The sequence below is a fragment of the Melanerpes formicivorus genome, unplaced genomic scaffold (genome assembly GCF_026170545.1).
Source record: "Melanerpes formicivorus ecotype bairdi unplaced genomic scaffold, bMelFor1.0.p_v2 SCAF_4, whole genome shotgun sequence".
In the NCBI taxonomy this organism is placed as follows: domain Eukaryota; kingdom Metazoa; phylum Chordata; class Aves; order Piciformes; family Picidae; genus Melanerpes; species Melanerpes formicivorus.
The window spans coordinates 24,198,647-24,216,646 of NW_027142356.1; the positions used below are offsets into that span (position 1 = coordinate 24,198,647).

Consider the following 18,000-nt stretch of genomic DNA (forward strand, 5'->3'; position numbering starts at 1 on the left):
ACTGTGCCGGTGTTTTAAACTGAAGGGTAATGGCGCATGCCTGGTGCAGGCACATTGTTGCCAATGGAACCAAGGAAGGTGGCAAGACATGCCCGCTGCAGCCCCCCAGCCTCTGCTCTCTGGGCTGGAAGTTATTGCTCACCATTTGCTAGTGTATTCATCACACTCTGGGGGGAGTCCTAAAATCTCAGTGCCCGTGGGAGTATCAATTGGAGCAGTTGTGCAGGCTTGGATGCTGACAAGCACTGATACCAGTGCTTCTGCATCCTGCACCCCATGCTCTGGCACTCATGGCCTGACACCAGCACCTGAACTGCTCAGTTAAACTGAATGCAGCACAGTCTCTCCCAAGCAAAACTCACCAACCCTGCTCCAAAGCCTTTGGGGGACTGATTTAATCAGACCCTCCTCTGAGGGACAGAAGAAAACGCCATATGAAATTCCTCTGCCAGCTGGAAGAGAAGCGTCAAAATATTCCACAGCTTGACGTATGGCACAGGAGGATGGGCACAAACTGGGCTCAGCTGGGTTGCAGTTCCTGGTAGGATACAGACTAAGCAGGAATGGATCACAGAGGCTAGTTGAACACCCTATTTAAATATCCACAAAGTATCTTTATTCTCCCTCAACAACTCCCATGATTTCTGCATCAAGGAAAAACCCCATTTGCTTTCCCTGGTTTTGGAGAAGTTTCCACTTTGCCAGCTGGGAAGGTGCCCCTGTCTGCACACCCTCTGCCCAGTAGTGCAGCAAAGCTTGCTCTGAATTTGGCTGGATGAAGCAGAGAGATGTGCAGTGATGTCAGCTCACTAGGCACTGGGCTCCCTCTCAACAGCTTGAGACTTACAAATCCACTCAACCTGGTGAGTTTTAGGCCCCAAATGGAGTCTTCAAATATTCCTTTTGAGGAGCAATACAAACGCCTCAGAGAAGAGTGAGCCACTTTGATGTCTGGGTTCCTCCTTTAGGAGTGGAACTTACTGTTGGCCTGACCAGGACCGGCTGCTGCTCTTGCGCTCCCCGTTTCACGCGGCCGTCTCTGCAGCGGGAGCAGGTTGGGTTTTTTGCCTAGTTTTGGAACAAAGAGGAATGGCTATCGAAGTCTGGTGTCCTACGAGTGTTTGAGGCACTTTACATTTTCAGGACAATGTGGGGTAGTGGTTGGTTGCCTGGCCCGTGCCAGGGCGCAGCACAGTGAAGGCGACGCCACGGGCAAACCTGTGGCAGTGGTCTGCTGAGCTGCATCGTCCCTGAACGGGACAAAGCTGAGAGCGGCACCGGAGCCTGCACGTACAAACTGCCTCGTCCCAGAGGACAAACCTTCCCCTCAGGTGGAGGCCAACAACGCCACCGCCGGGATGGCTCCACCCTACCGAGACCCCTTGCGGCGCGTGACCCGCCCAGCTGCGCAGCCACGGCACCCCGTTTCCCCGGCTACCCCTCCGGAGCCAGCTGACCCCCGCGGCGCCACGCTCCGCGCCCCACCAAGGCCGCTGCCCGGGCCGGGGGCGGGGCGGGGCGGTGCCGCCGCTGCGCGCTGTGTGCTGGAATGCGCCGCTCCTCCTGCCGCCGCCGCCAGCGCCTCCCCGCCTTGCGCGCGCCCGGCTCCGCGCGCACCGCCCCGCGCCCCGCAGCAGCCGCGCGGCCGGGCGGCCTCGCGCCGCCGGTAAGTGCGCGGAGACTCGGCGGGACCCGGACCCGGGGGGGGAGGCGGGGGTGAAGGGGGAAGCGGGGGCCTGAGGAGCCGGGTCGGGCCGGGCCGTTCTGGGCCAGGCGAAAGGCGCTGTCCAGGGCTGATCTGCGGCCGGCGGGGACGGCCGGGCCCGGCGGGGCGGGCCGGGCCGCGGGGGGGGATCAGCACCACGGCTAAGGAGCCGCAGCCGCCGCCTGTGCCCCGCCGGACGCGGGGGCGCTCGCCGGGCCTCGTCGCCGCCGGAAGGCGATGCCGCCGCGGGCCGGGCTGAGTCGGGTCGGGCCGGGCACAGCCCCAGGTTGTGGGCCCGGGCGGAGGCCTGGGGCGCCGTTCGCCCTCTCGACGCCGGGCATCGGGTGGGCGCGGCCGCCGTGACCTTGCCGGTACCGAGCCGCTTCTCTTACCCTGCGACCCCGCACAGAGGCCGCTTCCCTGCCCTGCCTTGCCCGTCGCGGGGGGGGGGGGGGGGGGGGGGGAAGGAGGAAGCTGAGCCCTTGCCTCTCCTCCTGTCCCCCCGGGCCGGCCGCAGGGGGAGCAGCGGGGCGACCGTGCCCGGCCGGACCCCCCCGGCGGCAGCGAGCGGGCCGGGGTCGGCGGTGGGCGGCGCGGGGAGGGCCGCTTTGTGTGGGCAGGCAGAAAATGGCCGCATGCCTGGCAGGGAGGGAGGGCGGCGGCGGGGGCACGGCACGGCTCCCCCGGCCGCCTCCCTCGGCGGATGTGCGCCGGGCTGCGGCGCGAGGGGGGGCCGGCGGCGGCCGGGCCACCCCCTTTTGTTGTCGACCTTGGGTCCGGTGGGATCCCTTCAGCGGTCGGTAGCCGGGTGTGGGCCCTCGGCGGGGCCCGACGGCCTCGGCACCCACCCATGTCTGACATGGCGGGCCTCCGGGATCTGCGGGGTCCCGGCGGCCCCCGTGGGAGCGGGCACCGCTGCGGTCCGGCCCGGCCTGGCGCTGGGACACAAGCCAACCCGGAGTACCTCCCAGGCCCTGCGGGAGCAGGTACGAAAGTCCCTGCTGTCACAGCCCCCCACCTGGTCTCCACATGATGGGATCTCGCTCCACGCGTAGGGCAGACCCAGACAGCCCTTTTGTGAGAGGAATGGGACCCCCACCAGCCCCCCCGAGGCCGAGCATGGTCTGTGGTAGCAGGGAGGCCCTTACTCAGGGTTCTGCCTCCTGGTGCCGCAGTTTAGTTTTCTGTATCACCTGGAGGGTTGCTTGGACAAAAGCAGAGGAGGCTTTTCCACAACTCGGGTGCTCACAGGTGTACATTTTCTCTTCCAACAGAATTACTGCTATGGCAACTCAAGTGCTGGGACAGTCTGGTGGGAACAGCCTCTTTCCTGGCAGTGCTAATATTGGTATGGCATTGTCCAATGACATGTATGACTTACACGACCTTTCTAAAGCTGAGCTTGCAGCTCCTCAGCTTATTATGTTGGCAAATGTGGCCTTGACAGGAGAAGTCAATGGCAACTGCTGTGATTACCTGGTTGGAGAGGAGAGGCAAATGGCTGAACTGACAACAGTGGGAGACAGCAACTTCTCAGACAGTGATGGAGAGGGTATGGAAGAAACCCAAGCAGTCGACAGTGACCATGAGGCACCTGAAAATGCAGAATTAAGCTCTCTTGAAGTTCCTAGCATGGAAACTCAAGATGCAGCTGCTTGCACCCCTCCCAAGACTCCCAGTGTAGACAAAGATGCATCACTGGAAGCACCAGGTACTCCAGAAAGCACAGAGGACAAGTCTAAGAGCTTGAAGAGCAAGCCGTTTCGTTGTAAGCCTTGCCAGTATGAGGCGGAGTCTGAAGAGGAGTTTGTGCATCATATCAGGGTTCACAGTGCTAAGAAATTCTTCGTGGAAGAAAATGCAGAAAAGCAAGCCCAAGTGAAGGATTCTGATTCCTGCACTGCAGAAGAGGTGGATTTCTCTAAGGGCCCAATTCGTTGTGATCGTTGTGGCTATAACACTAACAGATATGATCACTATCTGGCTCACTTGAAGCACCACAATAAAGCAGGGGAAAATGAGAGAGTCTACAAGTGTACCATATGTACTTACACTACCGTCAGTGAATATCACTGGAAGAAACACCTAAGAAATCATTTTCCCAGGAAAGTGTATACCTGCTCACAATGCTCCTATTTTTCAGACAGGAAGAACAATTACATTCAACATATTCGAACTCATACAGGTAAGTAGCCTTTTTTTGATTTAAGCATGATAAAGAGTATTGAGAAGCTGTGATGAATGAAGCAGAAGGCTTCTATTTGCAATGTTCATTCCACCATGATAAAGCACTGTATTCTCTTGGTGCTACAATATTACAGGCTCATGGAAGTGTGGATTTGGTTTGTTTGGTTTGAGTTCCAGTTTGGACTTCTAGAGAACTGAGAAAATCTCCCAATGTCAGGCATCCAGGAGGAGATGATGAACCTCCTGTTTAGTAATTTTAAGCCAGGTTTTTGAAGAGGGTATGACAAAATGTGCCTGTGATGGTCGTCAAGCCTTACAGCACAAAAGCCTGTAAAAACAAAGCAGGTTCACAAAAGGTGCCTAGATCACATGGGTAATTTTGCAAGTGGAACCTTCAGACTGAGCTGAAACTTGACTAAGCTTTAATTGCAGAGGTGAAAGAGCTGCTGCATACATGCAGAGGAGCCTTCCAGCATCCACGAAGTCAGAATAAGAGCCGTGTAGTGTGCCTAGTGAATTAATTCTTTTTAATGTGCAAGGGCCTCAGTTTTCCTAAGATCTGTAACACTGCAGTAGCCAGAAGTAGACACATACTTTTGCTTGCCGATAGGAAGGGCTCCAGGGAGTCTTCAACCTGATTTCCTGTCTTCTCCTAATGATGGTTCATGATCTTAAGAAAATGTGTGAGGCCCCTTTCTGCTCTGGTTTATACCAAGTGAAACAGGAGGACCTTCAGTGTGAGCTGGGGCTGCACATGACTTAAGACATACTTTGCTTTGCATCAGAGAGCCATTCCAGCCTCTCGAATGGGGAGTCCTGAAGTGTGCCCACACTGAAGACTTTCCTAGGAGCGGGTGTTACATAGCCATCTCACCTTTTCAGGAAGTGAGGTGCGGTTGCTTTGCTTCCTCATCCCTTTTGTGGAAGCAGAGCAGTTAAGACCTTTCTTCTAGCTTTTCAGAAGCTTTTGATTCCACCTTGTCAAGGCTTCCTGAGGAGAGGGCAGACTTGCTAGCCAACTTCTAGCGTGCTGACCTGGCTCGGTTCCTCTTTATTGTAAGCTGTGCTGGCTGAGCAAAACACTGGGGGATTTCTCCTTTGAAGTCGTGTTTTGTCATAGCAGTGACATGAATGGTTTGGAAGCTTCAGTTCAGTTGTCTGCAGCTGTCTGGAAGGGGAGGGCTGGAGTCAGGCGGCCTCGGGGCTGGGCTTGAGCTCAAATGTGCAGAAGTTTGTGTTTGTCAGCATGCTTTAGGATCTGCTTTGACGAGGCTGGGAGGGTCTGCTGCGATTTTTAGTAGCTTTAGACATATTCTTCTCTAACAATAGCCACGTGCTGTTGCTTAGAGGATACTGTCAGTTTAAAAATCAATCCTGTCTAAATATTTTTTTCCTAAACAAGTAAACAAAGATGATTGTGAGAGGTGTTAGAAAAACGGTGTGGTTTATCCTCTGCTTTGTTTTCTTTATGTGTATTGTGGGAGATAACAGTAAAGAGACCGGGTGAAAATGACCACATAATAGGAGAGAAACTAAATAACTCATTCGGGGGACTCATGGCCAAATGTGAGCCTGTGCTGCCATGCCTGCCCGTTTTACATTTGTCTCGACTTTAAATTCATCCCTGCTTGTGTTTGTACATGACATTAAGTCCCCTCTCTGATCTCTGAAAGCTCTTGTTGATTTTTACAGGAACTAACCATTGTTTGCTGAGGAAGTGCTCTGTTACCACTGCATTTGATCAATTTTGCAATGAAATACATTAGGGTTTTTTACCAAAAAAATCTAGGATGTTAAAGTATGTAGGATATTGCCCAGTTCCTCTTTCCTGCTTTAAAAAAACAAGTGGTGCAATCAAGGTTTCTGGTTGTTCGGTTTGCCGTGTCTTTTTATAATTTAAGTAACCTGAAATGAGTGATGATTATGATTTAGACATTTTTCAGTCCACGCTGTTAGTTGTTCCTTTGCTAGCTCTTAAGTAAAGAGTTAAGCTCTTTCAGCCAGTTCTCACTTCATAAAAAACTTTCAGCTACGTTAGGAGACTTATTTAATAATGTGCCTTGTTTCCAGTAACGCTGATTTTGTGGGGGAGAGTGTTAAAGCTAAAGGAAGAGTCTTAGAAGAATTAATAAGCTACTGGCAGGTATATTTATACACCAAGCTAAAAGTTTCTGCTGATACTAATATGCTGATACGAAGATGATTGCTTTAAAACATAAACAAACCCACAATGCACACCCTCAAACAATTCCCCAAATAACCCAGAAAAAGACCCACCCACAGTTATTTTGTAGTCTAAAGTATTTGCAGACTGTTAACATAACAAACAACCCCCCAAAACCCCAGAAAAAAACACCCAGGGATATTTTATAGTCTAAAGCATTTGCAGACTGTTAACAGCACTGAACTGAATAAAATCTGTCTGAGTGATACTAAGAAATCTTCGGATTATAGTTTCCATTTAAACTCAAGAAAAATATTTATTGTATACAAGATGAGAAATACATGTATACTTACTTTCCTCCTATTGAATAGGTTCTGAATATTGAAAAGAAAGCTGGAGTTGTTTGTTTCTTTGTTTTCATGATTGCTAATAAGTTAAATAATTTTGGGGTAGATACTTGTGTTTCTCTCCTGTTTTTTTGCACGTGCCCTGACGTTTCATCTGTGGGAGAATGCCTGCCTGCAGATAATTGGGTTGTACTCTGTCTGAGCCTTCCAGTTTTTTGAAGCCCTGACTCTCCAGAGTGCTACTGCTGCTTCTACTGTTGCTGGAGAACTGCAGGCTCAATGTCCTGGGACTGGTTGACTCAGCTCACTAAAATGGCAGTAAAAGATTCCTCTTCTCCTGGGTGGTTTTCTGCTGAATCAACACACAAATGCCATAGCACACGGGCAGGAGCAGGGAAGAGGACTGCACAGGAGTACCTTGCATGGAGGGAGAAGTACCTATCCTCTGCATGTTTGGGGGGCACTGGAAGGCAGGCAGAGGTTATGTGCTTGCCTGTTGCTTGCATCCATGCTGGAAAGCAGGTGTCATGAACCTGCTCCGTACTTGCAGACAGTGCTTATGTGGCAGGCTGCTGACAAATATGGGGGACCTTGGGCAGAAGGGTGGTTTGAAGATGTTACAGATGCTTATAAGCTTGTCAGCTGGAAAGGCTACATCTGGAAGAGTCTGTCTGCTGCCCAGGGGGTTGCCTGTCCTTTCTTTTGCCGATGGGGTAGAAAGGTCCCTTTGTGGCAGGGAGCAGATGCACCTGGACTCGTTTGTACTCATTAGACACGTTAGACCAAGTTTTGACTTGATTTACTCCATCAGCTATCCTCATGGTAGATCCTGTAACTCTAGTATGTGTAAGACAGTGCAGCATTGTTCTCTCTCTTTTTTTTTCCCCTTTTCTTTTCTCCATTTACTTGTTAGAAACAATTTCTAGAAAACTCAGTTGCAAATCATCTGCAGGACTATATAAATAGGACATCTACTGCAGGCAGTCAGAGTGTTCAGTGCCTAGCTTGGGGCTGTTACTGATTTTAATACAACTTTTTTTGTCTGTCACAGTGAATCGTTCTTGCATGCCACTGTGTTGCAAGTTTGAGGAAAACAGTTTCATTTTAAGCAGACAGAACTTTTAATGGCATTACAGGAAATGATCTTAAACTTGATCACTGATGTCTGCATGTTCTTGTGGAGCAGCAGCTAAGTGCCTTTGGAAGCATTTGCTAAGTAGGGGCTTATTCTTTATGTGTCTGTGGAGAATGTTTTTGTTTTTTGGTGGCTCTTTTGCATATAATGAGCTTGTAAAATTACAATAAAAATCCTCTGGGGAATAGCATTTTATAAAACAGCCCTTACAATGTAGTCATGCATTTAATTCTCAAGTGGTCATAACACATTTTAAATTAGTCACACTTCAGTACATTTTGTTGCTGTGGCATATATAAAATAGCTGAAAGAAACTCTTTTCCACATTTCTAATAGAGGTAACTAAACTTAAAGATAAAAAAATCTCAGGTAATGTGGGAAGAAGGTGTGGCTGAATATTCCAGCACCTTTTGTCACATATTTGCAGTCTGTAAGGAGTCATTTAAAAACAAACCCATTTCTTCATAACAAAAGGGCTACCCCTCCCTTCTACATGACTTAATCTTATTGTGTGTATTGCACCAATCTCCTACCTTGTTTTAACTGGTAATGGTGGGGGGGTTATGGTTGTCAGGGTGAATTGACCTTTCAACTTCTGATCTAATCAAGAATGATAGTCTAAGTGTTTGATGGGAGGAAGAAATGTGGGATTAGTCTGCATTTAAAAGACCGCTTCTACTGCTCTTTTGGCCAAGGCCAGCAGTGGAGCCTCACATCACATACTGGCAGACGCAGGTCTCCGCTGCTGCAGACAGAGTTATGTCTCTAAAAGTGAGCAAACTGGGTGTGGGGCTTTTGCTGATGTCCTGGTCTCAGTCATTTGGAGAGCACTTTGGTTTTATGCTTAAACTGATGCAGCAGAATGCTGTAGTGTAATTCTGACTACAGTGGAGTAACTTGCTTTCCCCTTTCCAACTTTACTTCCCTCTTCTTTTTGGGGTATCCATCCAGGACTAAAAAGTATTTTTACAACTTGTAGTGGAGACAAGGCTGTCTAGATCTCTTGGCTGTGCTAGCAGTTTGGGGCAAACACCCCTGCTACTTATCTCAACCTGCCTAACATGTCAATACTACAACTGTCTACCTTTATTTGGGGCTTGTCTTCACTTGAAAAGGCTTTTCAAGTATCATTGAACTGATAGTTACCCAAGCTAACTGTCCAGTTGTGGAGACCTAATTTATGACAGGTTAGTTTCCATTAGCTCCCCAGTAACAATAACTCTTCAGGCAGAGGGATTTGAGCCTTCAAATCAATGTTGCTGTTCTCACTTAAGCTTTTGTTAGCAGCATACTTTCACGGGGCATCAGGCTTTTCTACACTCCAAGCCAATTTCACTCTCCCAATAAAACTTTGGAAGTAGAGACTCAGTCTCTATCTGTGCTTGTGTTCTGGGAAATGCAGGTCCACACTGAATGGATGGTTTTTCCCCATCTTAATCCAAATTAAACACAAAGGTTTCAGGTAAGGTGTTGTGTGAAGCAAGAGCGTACCTGACTTCCTACAGTCTGTATCTTCTGAGTTCTGAGAGAAGACACTGTAGGAAAGTCAGCTCTGGTGGCTTAAGGCTTCCCTAAAGGTGGCTGTCCTCATCACCTTTTGCCTGAGGTGACTGTTGGACCCCAGATGGACATGAGGTTGTGCCTCTCTCATATTCTGCCCCTTCACTACCCTTGTTCACAAGGCGTGACATGTTACACTGGTCTAGCTCAGGCATATGCTTCTCTCTGTGTCACTCTTCTGAGAGATAATGTGTCCTTAAATGCAACTTGGAGATTGGGGAAAGCCTCGTATGTATGAATCTAGCCAAGTTTGGGAATCTGCTGTGTTTCAGTAACTAACTTGCTGTTTGTTTTTGCAGGAGAGCGACCCTATCAATGCGCTATGTGTCCTTATTCCAGCTCTCAGAAGACCCATTTGACCAGACACATGCGCACCCACTCAGGTTGGTAAGGGGTGGCAGCAGCATGACTCAGGAAAAGGGGTGGTTCATAGAATCACATCATGGCTGAGGCTGGAAGGGTCTTCTGGAGGTCATCCGGTTCAGCTCCCCTGCTCAAGCATGACCCCCTAGAGCAGGCTGCCTGGTTCTTTGTGAGGTGTCAGCACATCCAGTATGGCTTGAGCTTTAGCTCCTGTTTTAACAGGCAGTGTTGTCTGTACCTGATAAGAAAATGCTAAGTGGCATTAATAAAAGTGATAACAGGGGGATATATTTTTTTCTTTCCCTTTTATTTTCCAAGGGTATTCCCAAGTTCACATGACTGCTCTAGCAGTCCTAGTAATCTAGTAGCAGATACAACCTTGTGATGACAGAGGAGCAGATTCTTGTCTCGTGCTGCCATTACTCAGTTTGAATCAATAAATGGGAAGATTTAAAGGAGCTGAGAGTCTCCTTTGTGATGTCTGCAATTTCATCTCATCTAGGTGCCTTGAGGGATCCCTTAGCTTTTGCTTTGTGTTACAGAAAGATGTATAATAGTGTCTGCTTTTGGCAAGGAGACACAGGAGGAAAAAAGGAAACTCAGAGAGTGTTTACATGCAACTCAATCTTGTGGCACTCAAAACCAAATTAGTAATTTTCACAAGCCTTCATTTCTCATGGCTGGTCATAAGCTGTGGTGTTACAAACATCTGTTCTCACTTTTGCAGTTCTGTTTTTGAACGAATTAATGGCTTTTGTTGTGAGTTCTAACAGCACAGGCATGCTAGGCACCAGCACAGTTGTTTATGACCCTTGTAGGGGGAGTTCAAGTAGATCTTTGCCTGTGCTTTTGGTTTGCTGATACCTGAATAGACCAGACCTAGCTGAATTTCTAATCCTAGCAAACAATAGGGAAAGTTTCCTGAAGAGTTGTTTCAGTTTCAATAGATGAGACTTTTAATTGAAACCAGAAGGCAGGTAATTTTAATTGTAATGGAGGGGGATTTGTGTCCTTTAACAATAGCCAGCCTTACAATGACATCTCAGTAGTTTGGCTTGAAAATTTTGTGAATGAAGTTTTCTGCTTCCAGAGACAAAAATCTTTTTTAGCTGAACCTCTGGACTAAATGTGAATTTTTGAATGCTTTGGTTAATACTGAGCCTGGAAACCATTTCATGAACATCTTACTCTCCCCTCATTTGCACAAGAAAGTGTCGAGTCTGAAGGAGATTGAGGAGTGGGATCTGCCCTTGGCCCTTGACAAAAAGGCCTGGGGGGCAGAGTGTGAGCTGTTCTGACAGAAGTGCAAGTGTATGTGGGACCCTTGCTATCAGGGGTGTGTTATTATTAGCTCTTAGAACTTCTGTTGCACATCTTGCCACATTGCCCAGGCAGCTGGCCCTTTTCTGTGGCAATTTCTGGACTCTCCAGTTCACAGGCTGGCCTTTTAAGGCAAACTGCTGCTGGAGATTTCTTCAAATGTCAGGCAGGGAACCACAGCAATTTAGAGGCTACTTCACAGCTGTGTTCTCAGTCATCTTGGTACATGACCTTTCCACTTGTACAACAAAACCCCTGGATTTAGTAGAAGTGATAGACACAAACTCTTCACAGCCTTTAAGTTACCCTGTTGCCACTACCTGTACAGTTAGAACAGCTGGTTCATAAGGTATATGTAAGTGAGAGGCTGTTTTTTCCCTCACTGTGTAACGTGGAACTGCTTCTTTATGTGTAGGTGATAAAGGTCCATACCTGCAAGAAGGATAAGCAGTGAAGCACATCAAGCTTAAGCTTGTAGAAAATGTCACCAGGAAGTGGAAGGAAAGGGAAAGAAAGAGGAAAGAAAGGAAAGAAGGAAAACAAGAAGTAAGGAAAGAAAGAAGATAGGGAATCAGTTACCCTTCTTTAAATACTAAAGAGATGCTGCAGGCAGATGTGAAATGATCTAGAGTCTTAAACAAATGTCCCCATCTTTCTTTCCAGGGAGCAGTGGAGCCTTTTATAGAGTTTGTGAGGGAATCACATGCAGATGAACCATGTGGCAACCAGGAGTATGGGCAGTGTTGGGGCAGCATGTTGCAGGGGTGGGAGAAGTGCTATTGTACCAGGAGCAGAAGGGGCTGGAGTAGATTTTCAGCACTTAGGAAGTGGCATGCATTAGTTCAGAGCTCAGGAGTGTCCCAGATTCCTCAGCTGAATTTGCACATGCACAGATGTTTTCAAACTGTTACTGGACTTGAGTTGTGCCAGAAGTGTTTTTCCTATTTGCTTTGATGTGTAAAAGGAAAGCCACTTCTGCTGCAGCAGTATGCCCTAAGTACAACATTTCAGGACCACTTCTGCAAGAGTCATTGCGCAACTCTGAACAGATTTCAATTGGAACAAGATAGCTTTGGACTGCATCTCGCTGGCTTGCCAACAGTAGCCTTTAGCCAGAACATCACATGTTTGAGATACCACAACAGTAAAACAAATTACTAGAGGTGAAGATTATCTGACTAGTGTGCCCCTTTCACATGCTTTGGTTTTTGCTAGCTCCTTTCCCCTCATTTCTTATTCAATGCAAACATGAAGTATGATAAATCTGTGTAACACTGGACTTTCTTGAAACTTTCTTTTTAAACTTTTGTGTGAAACTGCTATTCATCAAATGTTACATTTCCATTTCTCTACAATGCATTCAATGGACCAGTTGGGTATGGATTCCATTTGCTAATAATACTGTAGAGAGATCTCTGCCGGTATGTATGCATAGCCAGAACCTGTGACGTTGTTACTGCTTGTTTGATTTTGGATCCCCTTCCTCCCAACCCTCACCCCTTTTCTCTTCTTTTGTATTTTATTCCCAGTGTCTTGTGAATGTGTTTGTGACTCGTGGATTTCTTATGTTGGCTTCACTTAATTTTAAAGGCGCATGGATAATTTTTTTTCCCCTTCTTTTGATTTTTATATTTCTGTACCTGTATTTAGTGGGAATTGATTGCCCCCTCTGCATGATAATCACCATCATTCCCTTCCACCCTTCCTCTTAGGTGAGAAGCCATTCAAATGTGATCAATGCAGCTATGTGGCCTCGAACCAGCACGAAGTAACTCGTCATGCGAGGCAGGTTCACAACGGGCCAAAGCCTCTGACTTGCCCGCACTGTGACTACAAGACGGCTGACCGCAGCAATTTCAAGAAGCACGTCGAGCTCCACGTCAACCCGCGCCAGTTTCTCTGCCCGGTTTGCGATTACGCGGCATCCAAGAAATGCAACCTGCAGTATCACATCAAATCCAGGCATCCCGACTGTTCTGACATCACCATGGATGTTTCGAAGGTGAAGCTACGGACTAAAAAGAGTGAAGCTGACTTCTCTGAGAGCACTAATGACAAAGCGGAGAAGGAACAGATGAAAGGGGATGCAGCTGCGAAGAAAGCTGAGAAAATTGTGAAAGTGGAGAAAAAAGATCATTTGGCAAAGGAGAAGAAGCCAACGAGCAATGTTTCCGCAGGCCAGGTGACAACCAGAAGTCGGAAATCAGCCTCAGAAAACAAGCAGGTGGATGTTAAAACTGAGAAAAACACGGAGAAAACATGTAAAACGAAGAAGATCAAAAGAAAGGCAGAGACTGAAGTAGCTTCCTCAAAGGAGGAGCCTGCAACTGATACCTCAGCAGTAACAAAAAAGAAAAAGAAAGTGGAAGCTAAACCCAGAGACTGCCAGGAAGCTCAAAAAAGTGATGCTGTATCAGAGGAGGAGCCTAAAAAGCAAAGCTCTTGCCTCAAGAAAAACAGAAAAAAGAAAGCTATGAAAAATAAACATGGTAAGAAAAGCAGTAAACTCAATCAGGAGAAGATTGAGGAAGAGGAGATGCCAGATGAGTGTCCTGTCACAGAAGAAGATGGATGCATGAAGCCTGGCACTGACGTCAGCAACCAGAACGAGCAAGATCCCACTGACACAGTGGCGTTAAATGACGGTGCCCATTCTGTCAAGAGGGAGGGCACCAATCTCAAAGGAAGCTGCATACAGGACCCAGAACAGCACTGTCTGCCAGCTCAGGATGCAAACGCAGAAGCTGAGGTAGAGGACCAAGAAATACCTGCTGTAGCAGGAGAGAGTGAAGCCACTGTTAATGAGAAAGAGAAGGAGATAAAGGCGGACAGAGGGGAAGATGGTTGTTCCGAGGAATCTTCCCATGCAGCGTCTCCTGAAAAAAGCTTGGATGTGCCCATGGATGTGGTGATGGATGTGGCGCCTGAGGAGTCAGAGGAAACCTCTGTGGGAGAAACTGTGAGTAACTCAGACCCGATGGACCTGACCAAGACGTGCCTGCCAGCATCAGAGCCAAGAGAAGATGCCGTGCTGGTACCTGCACCCCCAGAAGGGTGCACGCAAAGTTCTAAAGTAGCTCTGGCCTTATCATCTCCGGGTAACACAGCGGTGAACGAGTCTCAGGAAATGGATGAGGATGAGGGCATCCACAGCCATGAAGGCAGCGACATAAGTGACAACATATCAGAAGGAAGCGATGACTCGGGGTTAAATGGTGCTCGCTCCGTTCAAGAGGAAACAAGTCCAAAGACATCCCAAGTTGCTGCAGATGCCCCAGTGGCCAGGGAGAACTATGTGTGCATCTTCTGTGACCGCTCCTTTAAAAAGGAAGGGGAGTACAGCAAGCACCTGAATCGCCACTTAGTCAATGTGTATTACCTTGAGAAAGCAACAAAGGGGCAGGAGTAGAAATAGCTGTGGTTTGGGGAAATCTTCTTTTGTAAGATCTTATACAGCTAATGTACAGATATTGTAGATTTTTTTCCCCTTTTTTTTTAGCACAGTTTGCTTTAGTGTCTGCATTGGTTTGGTTTTTGGTTTAGTTTTGAGGTGTTTTCTTAAAGTCAAAAATATTTTTGACAACTTTATGTGTAATGGTGAATTCGGTAACTGTTGGATCTCTTCATTAGAGAAGGCAGGTAGGGTGTATGAGGCTATGTCCTGCAAAGTCAGTGTAAGCTTCTAGTCTAATAGCTTATGCAAAGTGAAAAATTGAGTTTTAGGAGCAAGACTGTAGCTAACAATACACAAGTTGGATGTTTATAGAGCCATTAGCATTAGCTGATTTTTGTTCTAGCAGCCCATTCCTTCTCTCTCTCCCCTCGTCCCTTTATTTTTGTGTGTGTCTTGACGTTTAAACTGTTAAACTACTTGATGTTTTTTCTACCAGGAAGATAGCTTCTATTACATGAAGAGCACTTTGTAAAAGAAATCAAAGTTGGCTAGTGATGAACATAACTGTTTAAGATAATTTTGATTGTGAGCATACATTTCAGATCCCCTAAGCGCGAACGGTGAGCCAAAATCTGGGAGTCGTCTTTCCAACTTTTGATTGGAGAACCTCTGTCTTGATTAATATCTTAATGACTATGATAGGTAATTGGCTTTGTTGTGGGGGTGCAAGTTTGTTATTTTTAATTTCTGAGTTGGGTGTTGTTTTTTTGTGCTTTAAGGGCTTAAAATATTGCACATTGTTTTTGATTTTTACCTATGCAGTGTAATCCTTTAGGAATAGTGCTTGTGCAGTACGTGTACACTTTATATATTCATGTTTGGTTTTGTCTGTGTAAGTTCTTTTTATTTGGAAACGTTCAGATCCATTGCTTACCATGGGACAGTTTTCTGTGATGCTCTTTACTGCAGATTTTTCTTGTTTTTTTCTGGGGGTATTATTAGTTGTGCATGAAGCTGCTGAAATTACAAACTATTTGGCTCTCTATTTTTGACTGGCTTTAAAATGGTATGGCTCTTGAGCAAAAGGATACCAGTGCAGTTTCAAAACACTGTTTTGTAGCATTTGTTTTGTCATGGAAATGCCACTTCTGATACTTGGAATACATGTACAGAGTAGTAAGTTCTAATTTATAATTTGGGATCACCAGACAGAGAAACACACACTCTTGGTGGAAATAGTCTCCAGACTCTGCAAGTCCAGGTGATTTTTTTCCCCCCGCCTCCTCTTTTCATTTTTGGTGCAGTCAAACTTCATCAGCTTAAAAAAACTAAAATTGTGGCAGTCCTGTAAGCACGGTTCATCAAAATCTAATATCTCACTCACCAAAAAAAGCCCAAATCAAATGGTAAGCAACAATCATGGCATTAAAAACTGTAGGAATTCCTGCTACTTATTTATTGAAGTTGAATTTAATAAAGTCTTCCTGCTTCCATGCAGAGAGAAACACACAAGTGATCAAATTGTCATCTCAGGTCTACCTGTCCTACCAGAAGTTTTTAATTCTGAGCAGATTTAATTTGCAGCACACACACACAAGAGCAATTGCATGCTCGGTGCTTGTGGCTAACCAGTGGCAAAATGTAAACAAAATAGCAGAGAAAAAGCAAAACCCTCCGGTCCCATCTGTGCACTCTTCAGGCTGCCTTTTCAGTGAGAGAGTTTGGGGCAGCTTTCTGGTTGTCAAGTCCAGGGAAGCAAATTTGGAGGCAGGTGTTATTTGGAGAGTGGAACTGAGGAGCTTGGACAGTTTTTGTCAGAGCACTTTATGGCAAATACTATCAATGCAAGCTCTGGAACAAACCCCACTGTCTCTGCATGTCCCCACAGCATCTTCTCCTCCAAACCAACCCACTGCCTTGAATGACTAGAGAGCAACAATGCTACATTGCTTCTGTTTATGGGAGAGATTGGTAATAGGAGGCCAAAGATTTGAGAGGGAAGGCATCCCTCGTGGCAGAAATAAATTGTATAATGTATAATAGGTTTTTGTTTGATTAGATAGTGTTCAGTCCTTACCTTGGCTGTGACAATCATTGTCAACTGAAGATCAAGTTGCAACTATATTTATGTTAAATGTTAAGAAAATAAACCTAGTTGAATTGTTTTCTTACACAACCAGTTGTAATAGTCTTAGATGTATTTTTTTTTCTTCGTAATGGTGTTTCCTTTATATATAAATATTGCCACCGTTTGTGAGCAACATGAGCAGATGCTGGGAATTCCAGTACTGTGTAGAGGTTTTATAGCTCCCTTCATATCCTTGCAAAGAGTCTTTGCCATCTTGTGAGAGACTGCGAGGACTTCAGCTATGTTCAAATAAACTTGGGGACTGGCCTGATAATTTTTTCTGCTTTATTTTTAAATTAAAATAATGACTTGAAGTCTCTCTGAGATTAAAAACAAAGATGAGGTTCTTTGAGACACTCTGCTGCAGATTTCTGTGAAGTGGTCAAGGTTTCAAGGCTTGATCTGACAAGAACTCTTTGAAGAGGACAGTCAGCTCCTGTTTGGCAGCATTTCGTACCACGCAGCGTTTCGTACCACAAGATTACAAACTGCAAATAAATTATTAACAAACTAAGAAGAAAAGTTGATTCTTTTTATCTGAGACCTGTCAACAATGTCCTGAAATATCTATGGTTGGTGCAGAACTGTGTTGGAATTCTCTGCTCGGTTAAGACTAAGGTTTGGGAGTATATTATGGTAAAGCAGCAAGGATGTAATGCATTATTGTATACCTAAAATATTAGACTTTGCTAATGTTGAGTATTTGAGGGGGGTGCAGGTTAGGTTAACCCATCTTACATGGTGGCCATACATTGCTGTAGCTCCCTTTAAACGATGGCCCTTATTTTTTTTTCCCCTCTCTTTTTAATTATTCTTAAATTATTTTGTGTTGGTTTTGCCAGTGCTAGCATTTTTGTGTTTCTTGGCAATAATACCTGTACAAGTGTTCAGCCTCCAATATGTGGTTGGAAGAATGAGCACACTGATACCCCTACACTGCCAGCCCTCAGTTGAGCACCGTGGTGTTTTGGGCTCTTGCTGTATGAGTCTATATACTCAAAGTAATTGCCCTGAGAAATGGTCTAGAGAAGTGGGTAGCTAAGCATTAATAATCCATGGTATTGTAATTGCTATTTCTGGATTTTGATGATCTAGGCTGGAACTTGAGTCATTTAAAGAAGAATATTTAACAACTGACAGGACTGTTAAGATACAGGAATATCATTGATTTCAACAGATTTAATTGATCTCGACAGATTTAATGTAGCTGAAAGGTATTAAATCCATTTCAAGGGTTTCCTTGAATGTCAGTTGTGTAGAGATGTGATGTGCATACAATATTAACAGAATCCAAATAGCTAATGCAATTGGTTTATGTGTACATATATTCCCCACCCCCCCTCTAAAATTACACTAGCTAACAGACTTTTGTAAGATGGCATGGAAACGTTTGTGATGTTTAGTTGCACCATGTTTGATGCTTTTACAGTGCAATACTTGTATTCTCTGAGTTAAACCAAAGGTAATTGTTTTTTCATGCTCTCTCTACTGTAGTGCATGACAGTCTTTTCTACATTTGTAATAAGATGTAAAACAAGCCAGATCATACATCCTGTTGGTGTTTTTTTTTCCTGAAACATGTATAAGAAGTCTTTTGTCCAAAATGTAGTATAAAGTTAAACTAAATTGCCTTATATTAACCTTTATAAGTGTATTTTCCTAAGCATAGTTATGATTAAATAAACTTTATTAAGGAA

At 45.8% G+C, this 18,000-nt stretch overlaps 1 protein-coding gene across 1 annotated transcript; it reads left to right on the forward strand.

Moving 5' to 3' along the window:
- The first annotated feature begins 1,597 nt into the window (after positions 1-1,597).
- On the forward strand, positions 1,598-18,000 carry REST (RE1 silencing transcription factor). Its single transcript, XM_068137334.1, has 4 exons — positions 1,598-1,666; positions 2,980-3,890; positions 9,398-9,481; positions 12,494-18,000. The coding sequence occupies exons 2-4, from the start codon at positions 2,990-2,992 to the stop codon at positions 14,188-14,190; spliced, it is 2,682 nt and encodes an 893-aa protein (XP_067993435.1). The 5' UTR covers positions 1,598-1,666; positions 2,980-2,989; the 3' UTR covers positions 14,191-18,000.

Coding starts and splice junctions, on each gene's coding strand:
- REST (XM_068137334.1), top strand. CDS start 2,990: ATGGCAACTCAAGTGCTGGGACAGTCTGGTGGGAACAGCCTCTTTCCT. Junction 3,891..9,397: donor ACATATTCGAACTCATACAG/GTAAGTAGCCTT, acceptor TTGTTTTTGCAG/GAGAGCGACCCTATCAATGC. Junction 9,482..12,493: donor ACACATGCGCACCCACTCAG/GTTGGTAAGGGG, acceptor CCTTCCTCTTAG/GTGAGAAGCCATTCAAATGT.